At 42.6% G+C, this 14,314-nt stretch overlaps 1 protein-coding gene across 2 annotated transcripts; it reads left to right on the forward strand.

The window, feature by feature from the left end:
* Nucleotides 1-6,558: 6,558 nt before the first annotated feature.
* arglu1a (arginine and glutamate rich 1a) lies at nt 6,559-13,300 on the forward strand. 2 transcript variants are annotated; one of them, XM_030785898.1, is made up of 4 exons: nt 6,559-7,091; nt 8,720-8,945; nt 11,789-11,872; nt 12,719-13,300. In XM_030785898.1, the coding sequence occupies exons 1-4, from the start codon at nt 6,754-6,756 to the stop codon at nt 12,881-12,883; spliced, it is 813 nt and encodes a 270-aa protein (XP_030641758.1). In that variant the 5' UTR covers nt 6,559-6,753; the 3' UTR covers nt 12,884-13,300. The 2 variants fall into 2 exon arrangements, with proteins under 2 accessions (XP_030641758.1, XP_030641759.1); XM_030785899.1 differs by lacking the exons at nt 11,789-11,872; nt 12,719-13,300 and having other exon boundaries at nt 6,559-7,097; nt 8,720-9,073.
* The last annotated feature ends 1,014 nt before the right edge of the window (nt 13,301-14,314 follow it).

Genomic DNA, 14,314 nt, shown 5'->3' on the forward strand with positions numbered 1-14,314 from the left:
GTTGGTTTTCTCTCTCTAAGCCATATGGGATTTCTGATTATCTTAATTAGGAAGAGTGGCAAAGGTTTCTCTAGAGAGCATGTACGCTTCAAGCATCTTAACAAAACCAATTGAGGGTAACATGTCAACTCCAAACTAATTAAGGCAAATTAATATTCTATTATGATCCACTTTAAATTTGACTTTGATCAGTCTTTGTATGTGTGTGTGTGTGTGTGAGCATGTGTTTCATTGTTTCATTTTGGGTTCTGGGAAAAGACGGTAATACACGAAACCCTTGCATGCACACACACACACACACACACACACACACACACACAAACACACACACACACACACACACACACACACAAATGCATGCTAGGAGACCAGCATCTGATCCATCTCATCTGTAGTATTAGTCTACAGATCTTAAATTCACATCCATACAACATGATCCAACAGGTTACAAAAAAACCCCTAATTCTAAACTTTTTCCTGTTTTATCAGAGACAAATCTTAAATGTAATCCGATTAGCTTCAGATCTATAAAATGATACAATTAGTCTTAAATCTTAAACAAGATAGGGTTAGGCCTCAGTCTATAATGAAATATACAATCACTGTGTCCAGGTCTTTGGTTTGGTCTTATCTGTAGCAGCTGGTTTCAGTTGCCAGGGTATTAATGCTGCTTTTTTAGAATGTGATAAGGGACGACTCAATTTTTTCGGCCTCCGTACACTCACTATCAGGTTTGGCTAAAGCGGGGCAAGGATATCTGTGATTGGGCTGATATCAGCCACTGCCCCCATCTGTCCATCTGTTAACCTCCACAGCCTCTCTGTGATACCAGGACATGACGAGCGAGGAAATTACACACACGCGCGCGCGTGCACATACCCACACGCGCACACACACACACACGCACGCACGCACGCACACACACACACACGCACGCACACACACACACACACACACACACACACACACACACATGTCTGAGCACTATCAGACCTTTAATATTAGGTAGATGGATGAGGGGAGAAAACAAAAGGCTGTTTAGCAGCAGTGACATCTTAACACACACACACACCACACACACAGACAGACACACACACAGACAAACACAGAGAGTGGGGGGGGGGGGGGGGGGGGGCTGTTGAAATCATGCTGGGGAGTGGACATTTGGGGATGATGGATATGATGAATCAATCAGAACTTTTTGTGTCTCAGGGCATCAGTCAATCCTGGGGGGCTTTGAAGAAGACTGTAAGGACCTGGGGGGGGGGGGGTTACCTGGGGGAAGCAAGGGGGCCTTCAGAAGCCTGTCAGACAACACTTACTCCCTGCAGAGTGACAGAGAAAGGGAGAGAAAAAGAGAATGAGAGAGAGAGAGAGAGAGAGAGCAGAGCGGGCAGTTGTTCAAACTTACATTGTGTAACAGGACAACCCACACCCAGGGTTTGAGGAGAAGTCCAAATCAAATCTTACTGTTTCCTCCTCTAAGCTACCACTGAGAGTGAACTACACTCGACTACTTCATCTCTTAACTGTGATAAGAAGACATAAGTACTATGCGTTGTGCTTTGTCTATGCCATTTTTAGTCCATATACATATATACATATATACATACAGCATATATACACATTTAAAAATTTATATACACACACACACACACACACACACACACACACACACACACACATATATATATATATACACACACACATTAAATATATCATAATTATGTAGCACTAGATTATATGTGGTATGAATAATAAAATAATATGTATTTTGGCTGATGACATGAACATACAAATGTGAGCATAAGTGCATACTCTCTCTCTCTCTCTCTCTTTCACACACACATACACACACGCACACACACACACACAAACACACACAACAAAAAGATGATGGAAGTCGTACTGCCCATGATGGGTACAGCCGTAGCATTTTCCCACTGCCAAAAACTGTTGCTCACAGACACACACATTCGTACAGTCTGCGTGTGAGATGATTACTCAGATGGTCAGAGTGACTGTGTGTGTGTGTGTGTGTGTGTCAGGAAATGGCCATTGTTTGAGTGGAGAACACTCTCAGGTAGGGGAGGGAGAACAACGGAGACAGGAAAAAGAGAGGGAGTGAAAGAAAGAGAAGGAGTCTGGAAATGTGATGGATGTGTCCCTTTTCCTCTGGGTAGTTTCTCAGGCTTCTACCTCATTTTGCCCCCCCACACACACACACACAGACACACACACACACACACACAAACACACACACACACATGCTCACACAGACCTGTCCCACTGCACTAACGGCTAACTGCCTCTCTCATCTTTCTCAAGGAACACTGTGGAGGTCCCCAAAAAGAGAGAGGAGGTGGGGAAAGATGAGGGAAAGGAGAGCCAAACTCCTTTCTCTCCTCTAGACTTGCTGGAGGACAGTGAAGCAAAAGTCTTTCAAGTGGGAAAACTCTCTCTTCTTCCCTGTCTCTCTGTTAGTGCTATACAGTGAAATGAATGAAATTCTCCCAATTACATTTTCTCTCTCTCCTTTATGCTCATACTTTATCATTCCTGTGTGTGTGTGTGTGTGTGTGTGTGTGTGTGTGTGTGTGTGTGTGTGAGTGAGTGCGTGCGTGCGTGCGTGTGTTTGCCTCAGCGTGTGTGGACTCTCCAGGGAGGCTCTTCGTATGAGTGAAAGAAAAGAAAGGAACAGAAGGACGTGAGGGAGAAAAGAGAAAAAGAGAGAGACCTGCTGAAGAAACAAAAGAAAGAGGAGCCGGCGTCCGATCACCTTTCACATTCAGTACATCAAAACTGACCTTTGACCCCTGACATTCAGCCCGCTATGGTCACCCGTCCGTGCATCCACTTGCTCTGAAAGCCAATCTGCAGGCACACTGACACACACACACACACACACACACACTGACACATATAGACATACACTGACACACACACACTGACACACACACACACACACAGCCTTTTTCTAAATAGGGAAAGATACTCCATACTCCATACTCCACATATATTCCTATCTTTCATCTCTTCTGACATAGAGATTTGATTATTCTTATTTCATTCTCATTTTTCAGTATGAAAGATGAGGTGAAGTTCCAAGTGATTTGATAATAGTAGTTATGAATGGCATCCATGTGTGTGTTTTGATACAGACAGACGTCTTGTCTGGGGGGATAGTGATGAGCGAAGCAATGAGCAGTGGTTTTTTTGCTCAGGTGAAGTCTGTCAGAGGGAGAGTGAAAGTCCCGCTGCAGGACCGTGGAAGTAAAAGAGAGTGAACGTGGAGGACAAGTACAGTAACAAACACTGACATGGCAACACATATCAGCTGCGTGGTAGAGCTTCTCATCACACACACCACAGACACACACACACACACACACGCGCGCACACAGCCTGAGTAGGTGAAAGAAACTCCTACTGAGACTGCAGCTTACTCTCAGGTCTGTCTTTCTCCTTCTCTCTCTCTCTCTCTCTCTCTCTCTCGCTCTCTCACTCACTCCCTCTCTCTCTCTCTCTCTCTCTCTCTCTCTCTCGCTCTCTCACTCACTCTCCCTCTCTCTCTTTCTCCTCCTCTCAATAGGCCTTTGTGCACTGGGCCTCTCAGACATCAACATGACAATGTGATAAAGCTCCAGGATCCTGTGTTTGTTAAGTGCTCTCCCGTCCCCCTGAAAGAGAGAGGAGCTGAGGGGCCACACTCAACAGACTGGAGGGATGACCGGAGGGGAAAAGGGGGAAGACCATCTTTGATCAAACGAGTAAAAGAGTGGAGAGACTTTTCATTAACTTGAGCAGGCATTCAATGCTGAAAAAGAGAGAAAGAGAAAGAGAGAGAGAGAAAGAGAGAGAGTGAGAGGGAGAGGGAGAAAAAAAAAAGGAGAGAGAAAGGAAAAAGTAGAGTTGAAACAGTCAGCTAGTCATCTGAAAAGACGTGAGGAAATCAGTCGGTGAAAATACTACATGGGCGACAATAACGTGAAACATTCAGCTCAAGATTCCGGTGACATTCTGGCTTCAGTTTCTTTTTTCTTTCTTTTTTTTTGTAATGGGAGGAAATCCAGTTTCTCGCACCAGGAAACCTCAGCTTTTGTTGTGCTCTTCCACTTTGATATTGTTCAATGAGGTGCTGGGTTGGAAAACTGTTCATTTAAAAAATGTATCACTCACCGTGCTGTCTGGTCACAGAATTACAACCCATCTGGTCTCCTCAGGACAATGACAGGAGTTGCTGAGAGGCCATGTGAGTGGTTTGGCTTTCCTCTGTGACAAAATCCTGACGTGAATTCTTTTAAAACGTCCTTATGGGGAACTCTTGTCCTTCTGTGGCAACGTCTTACAGATGATCAATCTAGCATGGAAACGTGAGGCTTCATGTTGTTTCAAAACCAAAAACATCTTGGTCACTGTGGTCACCTCCTGCATGTTGTCAGCTATGGGCCTTTTGTGAACAAACAAACAAACAGCTAACTAACTAACTAACTAATTGACTAACTAAGTAACACAAATTAATTCTAACAAAATAACAAAAGCAAATACATACATACTGTACATACATACATACGTACATACATACACACATACATACATAAACAGACAGAGACAAACAAACAAACAAACAAACAAATTCATGTATTCTCGTGCTTCCCTTGTCAACCAAAAAGAAGTAAATAAATATTAAAAAAAAAAAAGACTGTCCTGGAGCCTTGCTTTGATGTAAGGCACACATTATGATAGCACATTATTCATATATATACAGCCGCTTGGTCTCTCTGTCCCTATAGCTCTCTCCAGCAGCAGGGTTCATGGAAGATTATGACACAGTCAAAAGACAGTCACTCTCTCAGAGAAGTGAGGTTACACTGGAGGATTCGCTTTCTCTCTCCCTTTCTCTCTCTCTCTGTCTTTCTCTCTTCTCTCCGGGAGTCTTGTTTATTTGCACTGCTGAAGCATAACTTTCTCCGCAGTCCCTGTCATGGATTGTGTGTGTTTGTGTATGTGTGTGTGTGTGTGTGTGTATGAGAGAGTGTCTGTGAGAGTGTGTGTGTGTGTGTGTACCAGCCTTCACTTCTATCTCATATATGAAAGTTGACAGTGCAGGTCTTTCTAGCTCTTAGGGGAGGAATCACAAGAGTGAACCATGAATGCCATTCAAAATCTCTTTCTCTCCCTGTCTCTCTCTCTCTCTCTCTCTCTCTCTCTCTCTCTCCCTGCTTTCAGAAATGTTTATCCGTGACAAACAGACAAAAAAGTTAATAATTTTTCCTTTTTGATCCAATTTGGCAAAGTGTTGTATAACTGATATACTGATCCTCTTAGTGATAAGTGTTTTAAAAATAGTACATAAAAAGCAGCGTATTAAAAACGGTATAAAAATAGTACCCTGGTGTATACTTTTGGAGCCCAGTTAGTCAGATAAGTGAACGTGACAAGGAACTCAGTGAGTTTAAGCAGGGCAGAATTACACTCTGAGGCATACATTTGTTGCATCATTCTACAGTCGTATTCTGTTTCTGTAAGCCAGGCTCTGAGAGGGTACTAAAAATATGTCGTGTCAGTCTTATCTTGGAAATGAGCACAGTGTTTCTGGGCTAAAAACACAATCAGCGACATGTGTGTTCCATAAAAAGGTTTGCTGGTAAGAGCAAGGACAAAAAGTGAGAGAAGGTTCCGGGGAGGGATGGTATTTCTGTAGAAAGATATTTTCAAATAGCTATGAATAGATCTATGGAAACCATTCAGAAGGGAAAAAAAAAAAAGATTTTAGCGTCTTTTGTGTTTGATATACAAGTAACTCGGGTTTCAGTATTGATGGTAATTTAGCTCAAATGCTCCCTAAGAACATGGATTAAGTCAAACAAACAAATAAACACACAACAACAACAAACTTTGTTGCAGGTACCAGTTTGGATACCAAGTTGGTGTTCACAAACGTTCTTCAGTAGAGAAATGCGATCTTTTTCTTAGATCATTTGAAGGAAGTATTTGGCATTCTACACCCAGTCTTCCCCGAGAAATAACAGAACACAACTTTGTATAGCATGTTAAAGAGATAAGTTGTAAACAAAATGTCTGTTTACAATAAACAGGTGAAACAATAAACAAGTGAAAAATGATCACAGAGTGAACCATGATGAAATAAATTTGATATTTAATTGTGAACATAGTTATCACAAAGGTGCAGGTACCAGATTTTAAATCAGATGAAAAGTTCTTCATCACGTTATTAATTATATGTGAATTTCGAACCCTTTGGATAAATACATGTACATCATGTTTTGAACTGAGTGGTAATCCAACCTGCGTTCTATCCTGCTTTATCTGCTTACCTCGGACCAACTATATTCATACACTGATAAATACACTCAAAATCAGTAACAAATGTGTGTTCCACTCTTGGAACTAAATCATCACCATCATCCTCTTCTTCTTCTTCTGACATTGGGCGATGGTACTGTCACAGTAGGTCATGACCATAACAGTCCGAAAACAACCGAGTAATGTCGAACGCTTTGAATTATGGGAGAATTCAGCTATCGTCTGTCGCCATCTTGACTGGATCCTACAACTTGATCAGTTATGAAAACAACCACTTTATGTTGGTTAAGTATTGATACAGAGCTGTGCTGTAACGTTTCACGTTGATTCGACATCGCAAATATTCGGGGAAAACGTCTTAAAATTAAAAACGTTTTTATCTAGCGTAGAAATTTAGAGAGAAGTTTGGTTGGCATCGAGATAATCATGGGGCGGTCGAGGAGCCGCAGTTCGTCTCGTTCCAAACATTCTAAAAGCAGCAAACACAGTAAAAAACGAAGCCGGTCCCGGTCAAGGGACAGAGAAAGGAGCAAGAAACGATCTAAATCCCGGGAGCCCAAGAGGAGTCGCAGACGAGATTCGCGGTCTCGTTCCCGGTCAAACACCACGTCGTCCCGTAGAGAGAGGGACCGGGAAAGAGCTAGCTCGCCGCCCGAGAGAATAGACATCTTTGGCCGTACACTCAGCAAACGGGGCGCCGTTGACGAGAAACAGAAGAAGGAGGAAGAGGAGAAAAAGGCAGAAATGGAACGGCAGAGGAAGATGTACGTGTGTGTATTTATATATATATATATCTCCGCGTGTGTGTGTGTGTGCGCACTGGTAGCACATCAGGCTTAGTTTGTAAGCATGCAAATTTTGTAGCGAGTTATACGCTGTTTAGTTGTGCAAGACGGAGCTGACATGTAACGTTCACTCAAGTTGCTGGCAGTTAGCTTCGTGTAGCTAGTTGAGCTAAATTCCAAGGGCCAGTGGCCAGGTAGGTCACCATTACCTGCTTTGCAAGCTGACCACTTGTGTGGTAGCAGTCGTTCAAATGTTTTATTTTTTTGCCAACTGACGCACTTTCTGGTTGGTTGACGTCACCTATTTTTTCCCGCATATTACACTCATGCATAGATGTCTACGCCGCGCTACTTGTACGTTTAATGGGCACTAAAACCAAGCTGTGACCTTCCCCAGATACAATCTGTCTAACGTCCTCATATACCGTACATCACATCTCCCATTAAAATATTCACCCGCAAATTTATAAAGCTGATGCCTATGGAGTAATGCAATTTTTTTCTTTTTTCTTTCCTTTTTTTTTATTTAAATGAACGCTTCGATTGTTTCTCCAAATACAAAATTATCCTTTGTATTTTTATCAAGCATACGCCTTAAAACGGGTTACATTATTTCTCAGATGTGTGTTCTGTCTGAGTTGTCACATATGTTTGGTCCTCTCTGACACTGATAGGGTATGTTGATATGGTACTGATACCACATTCAGGATTTTTAAGAGAGTCAACAGGAAAGAGAGGAATAAAAAAAAAAAGGAGGGGGGGGGTACCCCCATGGCTTTAGGGTAGACGAGATTACCATCTGACCATTCTCCAGCAGTTGCAGTAGGGTGAGCTTTTAACAGTTGACCTCAGGACGTTGCCCTTTGACTCCTACCCCGTCCCTGCCTCGCCAATAAAACTGCAAGAGGAGGACACTAGAGAAGGTGGTTTCAGGTTCCGCGTTCAGGCGACCAACAGAAATTAAATCAGGAGACAGTGACTTTTGTGTGTTCTTGTTTTTGGCCAGGAGCAATATTCAAAGGGTGTTTCAACAGTTTCTCTCTGAGTTGGACCAGAGGCAATGCGACAGGCCTTCTGCCCTCATCCTGTTGATGGTTTTTAAGCGTAAATTGAATTTGTTGTATGCCAGGGTTTTAAATGACAAAACCCCCTCCTCATATGCGTAGTGGGAGTAACCAGGTTTTCCCTTGTAATGGTGGTGTAGGTACTTCACCGTCTCTCAGGTCAACTCAGATCAGTGTGTCACAGGCCTCATGGCTCATTCATAAGCAATGCAGTATAGGAAAAACCCAGATGAACTTGTTTTTTGTTATTTTATTTGAATAAGGACATGATACATGTCAATTCACATGTTCTGAAGTGGCGTGCATTTGAGTTGTGCATTCATTCTCTCGTGTACCCACTAAAGAACACACGCGCGCACACATGCACACACACCCATACTGTATGACACACAACGCAAGCAAAGGTTCTAGTGCTAGTGTTTCACTTAAGTTGCGGAGATTTATGACTCCTCTTTTTTTAACTGTCTCTCTGTTTCTGTCTCTCCTTTCCTCTCCTCCTCTCTCTTTCTCTCTCTCTCTCTCTCTCTCTCTCTCTCTTTCTAGTCGTCAGCAGGAAATCGAGGAGCGGCTGATTGAGGAGGAGACGGCGCGTAGGGTGGAGGAGCTGGTGGCTCGCAGGGTGGAGGAGGAGCTGGAGAAGAGGAGGGATGAGATTGAGCGGGAGGTGCTGCGCAGGGTAGAGGAGGCCAAACGGATCATGGAGGCTCAGTTGCTGGAGGAGCTGGAGAGACAGAGGCAGGCAGAGCTCAACGCCCAGAAGGCTAGAGAGGTAACACTCGGTCGTTTGGAACGTACCGGAACACAGCCGGCTGTGGCACAGCTTCCGCTCAGGGAGGAGGAGAGAGAGAGGGAGAAAAAAAAGGGAGCGAGGTACAGTGGGTAGGAGAGAGAGAGAGACAGCTTTGCTAGAGAGAAATCGACTCCACAAGCAGCACGTTAGGTTGTTTGGGGAAAAGGCTTTTACCTGTGACAGTAAAAGAGCATTTAGAAGTAGCACCAGATGTCACTCAACTGCTAAAACCTGTAGACCTGTGAGTGGACTAGATACCATTTCTAATGAATTATTAAGCAATGACATTCATGGATGAATCCATGAACACAAAACTGTGTTGGCGTATTCGCCGTTTGGCTGTTCTGAGGGGGGGTGTGTGTGTGTGCGCGTGTGTGTAGGTGTAATGCATATACGTGACACAGGCTTCACTTTTCTCCTCTCCTTAAGGGCTTTTTCACAAGGCCAGAGTGAAAGTTTTGCCACAGCCGCGTCATAACGAATGTTTTTCTTACCCCCCCCCCCCCCAACCCCCACCCCACCCTCCTTCTCCCCATTCCATTTCTTTATCACTTTTTTATCACTCTGCTCTCATCAGTGTTGAAACCTTGTATTTGTCCTCAATAAAAGAAAGCTATTCACAAAATGGACGCTCGGTACTCAGTGTTATGTCAGCTTTTTGTTACTCTTTTTTTTTTTCCTTTCTTTCATTTAATGCCTTACAATATCCAGCGCACGTTTTCATACCACAGACAAACACTCTTTTTACTTGCTCAAAGCCCACTGTGATATCAGTGTGATCTGGTATTGTTTGGCTATTCTTCAAGTACCTAAGCACCCCCCCCCCTTCTTACAGGAGGCCTTGAATACTTTTTTTTTTCTTTAGTTTTGCTTATTTGTTTGGGGTTTTTTATTCCGAGTCACTGAGAAATATTAGCTTATTGTGACCTTGGCCTGCAAGCAGAGCTTTTTCAGCCACTTTTCCCCCCCTTAAAGTCTAATTATTGTACAGTCATAATGGAATATGAACAGACATCAACAGCCTACTCCCCTCCCAGCCGGCACACGCACACGCACATATCTCTCTCTCACACACACACACACACACACACACACACACGGTTGTCCAGTGACCCAGCAGTAAACAGGTTAGATATGTGGACTCTTTCCCATTTAGACTTTGTCTTGGCAGGATCAAGAGAATTCCCAACAAACACATCCTGTAAAACATTGTGCTTTTTCATCTCTGTTTTTCACCTTTTTGAACTCTCACCTTTTTGGCAAACGAAAATGACCGCATTTTACACACGCTCTCTTTTTGTCTCGATGTAATCCCTCATCGTTTTATATCATTTTCTAATTTTTTCATTTTTTTTAATAACCCTGTCATCTGTCATCCGTTTTTCAAGGTCTACAGTTATCCGATCTCTCTCCTGTCTCCTCACCACAGTATATATATATATAAATAAACACATATATATTTTTTTTTATTTCATTCTTTAATGATGTTTTGTTTATCCTCACAAGTGACATGTTTGAAATGTTGTATCTATGTCCTCATGACCTGCTTTTCCCCAGGAGTGCTGGTATGCACACACACACACACACACGTAACACACACACACTCTCCTCTCACACTCGCACACCTCAACATTTAAACATACGATTCGCACACATCCATTTCTACGCACTGTGCACGACTGAATTCACACACAGTTGTGCCAATGCATCGAACCCCAAAAAAAAAAAAAAGAAAAAGAAAAAAAAAAAAAGATGTGAATTTGATAAATGAAATAGCTTACAGTCCCAAGATCTTATTTCCCTCCTCCATAATAGTACGCCAGTTGTTCCCAAAACGTCCATTTTCCACCATCACAAACACACTTACTGGACTGTGTTATGCTACTATGTTGTATGCTGTGTAAAGAGTGCTAGCCCGTGCTAGCGTCTCAGAGCACTGTTTAAAGGGGAAGTGCAGCGCTGTCCAGGATGGATTACACACGGGACCAGACAGTAAATACTCACCCCCCCCCCATTAATCAGCAGTTGTGTAGATACAGAACACAGTCAAAGGAAAAAGGCGTAGGTATACACGCATTGGTGAGCCATTACTATTCAATCTATCCTTTGTTTTTGTTTTTTTTTTTTTTTTCTTTTTCTTTTTTCTTTCTAATTGTTTTTTTTCCCTCTCTCACTCTCTCTCTCTCTTTCTCTCTTTTTTTTTTCCTTTTGCTTTAAATGGTGGATGCTGATAGAATAGATGAAAAGATGATTGGATTTTTTTGTTTGTTTGTTTATTTGTTTCTTTTGTTTTCACAAAAGAATGAAATTTATTAGCCGTGTGTGTTTAATATGCTTGTTCTATGTGTGCAGTTTTTGTATGCATAAGAAGTATGAATGTACGAATATGACTGTATTAGTATTAGGGGTTTATAGGTATGAATGAATTTTGTTTTTTTTGTTTTTCTTTTGTGTTTTGTTTTTTTTTTTTTCCAATGGGAGGGTCTGGTCGTTATTAAAACCTGAAGGACAAAGAAGGGGTGGCTGTTTTTTTTTTTTTTTATGTGTGTGTTTATTGCTCTAGTTTATGGAGGAAAAACAGAAGTTGCACAGGACGTTTGTAATGTGTGAGAGAGAGAGTATGAGGTGATAAAAAAAAAAATAATAGTAATAATAAAAGGTGGGGCATAATGTAATTGATGTATGTGGCTGACTTTGCGTCTGTGTAAGGGAGGTTTAAGAGGTTGTGTGTGTGTGGGTGTGTGAAGGGTCTTTTTGTTTATTTATTTTTTCGGATTGATCGCCTCGTCTTGTTCTAACACGTCACCGTGTCACCCCTTTAGGAAGAAGAAAAATCCAAAAGAGAGGAGCTGGAGAAAATTCTGGAAGAAAACAATCGCAAAATCGCTGAGGCTCAAGCTAAACTGGTAAGTATTCCGACTTTTTAGGAACCAGAATTAAAAGTTAAGGAGAGAAAATGTGGAATTTTCGCTAAAGAGAAATTAACTAAGAAATATATTCCTTTTTAGTCAGAAGAATAGCCGTCTAAAATTACTGTAGTTAAAAATAATCTGAGTATACAAAATCTTTACTTTAATTTGAAATGTTCAGTCTTTCTGTGCAGTTTGTAAAACAACCAATCGGTTTATCTCATTACCACAGCAAGAGTAACCACAGAGAACAGTTGATTAACATTGTGGGGGTTTTTTTTTTCTTTTGTTTTGTTTTAACGACCACATTAAAACAAGAGTCATCCTTAAATGTAACGGGGAAGAAATGTCACTTCAACCACAGTTGAAATATTTGACTTTGTAGAAATAGTCGAATTTATAAACATGGTGAAACAACAACAAACAAAGACCGGGCAGCCCACCATAACATGAAGTGTATAGCAACGATAGTCATCAGGCCCATTGTCTTTGACTGAAGCTGAGACGCTCTAGCCTTTGTTTTGTCAGACCAGCATCTGTGCTCACTTTCGCGGTTTGTTAGTAGCTTTGTTTATTTGATTTTGGGCAGGGTTGGCATTAACCAAGTTTTAAGAAAAAAAAAAAAAAGTCACTGCCCGCCGATGTCTGTAACTTTGTGGCCGCTTGGCAGTGGCAGCTTTGTCCTGGTCTGACCCGGGGAGGCTGCGAAGGTCTTTCCGCGTATGCCCGAAAAGCCAGCGGTTCTCACAGTGGCTTCAGTGTTTATCCTACAACCTGGTTGTTATTTGCCCACATTCATGTGTAACTCTGTGTGTGTGTGTGCGTGTGTGAACTGCGTTCCAGGCGGAGGATCAGTTGCGCATTGTGGAGGAGCAGCGTAAGATCCATGAGGAGCGATTGAAGCTGGAGCAGGAAAGGCAGAGGCAGCAAAAAGAAGAACAGAAGATTATTTTGGGAAAGGGCAAGTCCCGACCTCGCCTCTCCTTCTCTCTCAAAGCTGCCGAGTGATCGCTTTTTTCCTCCCCTCCCTACCCTCTGTCTCTTTTTGGTTATTACCCTTCCTTGTCTCTCCTCGTCCCCCCCTCTCGCTCTCCTCTCTGGACATGTGCTTCATGTTGAAGTTTATCCTCGGGAGGTTTCGGAGACGCCAGTCCCTTGCCCCTCGCAACCCTCTTTGGATCCCGTAAGGCCACCTGCCATCATCTAAAGCCAGTGGAGAAAGAGAAGGACGTCCACACTGCTAGGACCGCGCTCCTCTCTGCTCCCCACTGCTCCTGCTTGTCCTCCTCTCTCTCTCTCTCGGCCAAACAGATGGACTGAATTTTCACTTTTATTCGTTTTTATGTTTCAAAACACAGTTGGTATAGGAATGTTTCAAGACACCACCCCCCCCCACCCCCCTTGCCAAACAAAGACAAAAAAAACTCCACCACTCCAGTCTTAGAGTGATCCACTTTTTTTTTTCTTTTAAAGTAAAGGTATGAGGAAGGGAAACTAGAATGGCTCACATCAGTGTAAAGAGATGCGTGTGTGTGTGTGTGTGTGCGCGTGCGTGTGTGTGGATAAGTGAAATGCATCAGGCTTATGTAAAGTGTTTCAGAGCTCACCTGGGTTGTCAAACTGTAAGAGTCATCCATTCAGATAAGCACAGATAATTGCTTTCCTACAGCAAACACTCTTCTTTCTCAAGTCTTCTGGTCATATACGCACGTACGTGTGTGTGTGTGTGTGTGTGTGTGTGTGTGTGTGAGTGTGTGTGTGTGTGAGAGAGAGAGAGCATCTATGTTGTGGATAGTACAGACCAACCAAGATGAGCTCTGAAACTCCCACATCACTCTGCTTTTTTTTAAAATGTTCTCTAAAATCATCTACGGGGGGTTTGAGACGCGAGAAATCCAGAGTTATAAAGAACACCATATTACACATGTCTTTTTTCCATCTTTTTTGATGAGCGGACAGTGATTCTCTGTTAGAACGAAATCTGGGTGTAATTTTGAGATTTTGAATTGTTGATGTGTTCTGATACAGTGCATTACAGGATGTCCGATTTGCAGGTAAGATTGGTCAGGGGAAGTATGTGCATGCAAGTGTGTGTGTGTGTGTGTGTGTATGTGAGAGAGTGAGTGTGTGTGTGGGGGAGAGAGAGAGAGAGAGAGAGAGAGAGAGAAAAAGAGTGAGTGTATGTATGTGTTTGTGTCTGCATGTGGTATTGGGAGTGTGCGTGCGTTAGCAGGTGTAATTGTCTTGTAGGAAGTTCTTCCTGCTTTGTAAAGCGAGACTGAGCCGTTCACGAATAAATCCTTTGAATGCGAAACCTCGCTGGCTCGTTTTTTTTCTTTCTTTACTGCGGAACAGAACTGTTCCATGTCACGTCTTACTAACTTGGTAAGAGTAATAGTCTTTCTCTCTCTCACGCGCATTAACGTGCTTCAACTGATT

The sequence above is a fragment of the Chanos chanos genome, chromosome 10 (assembly GCF_902362185.1).
Source record: "Chanos chanos chromosome 10, fChaCha1.1, whole genome shotgun sequence".
Lineage (NCBI taxonomy): Eukaryota > Metazoa > Chordata > Actinopteri > Gonorynchiformes > Chanidae > Chanos > Chanos chanos.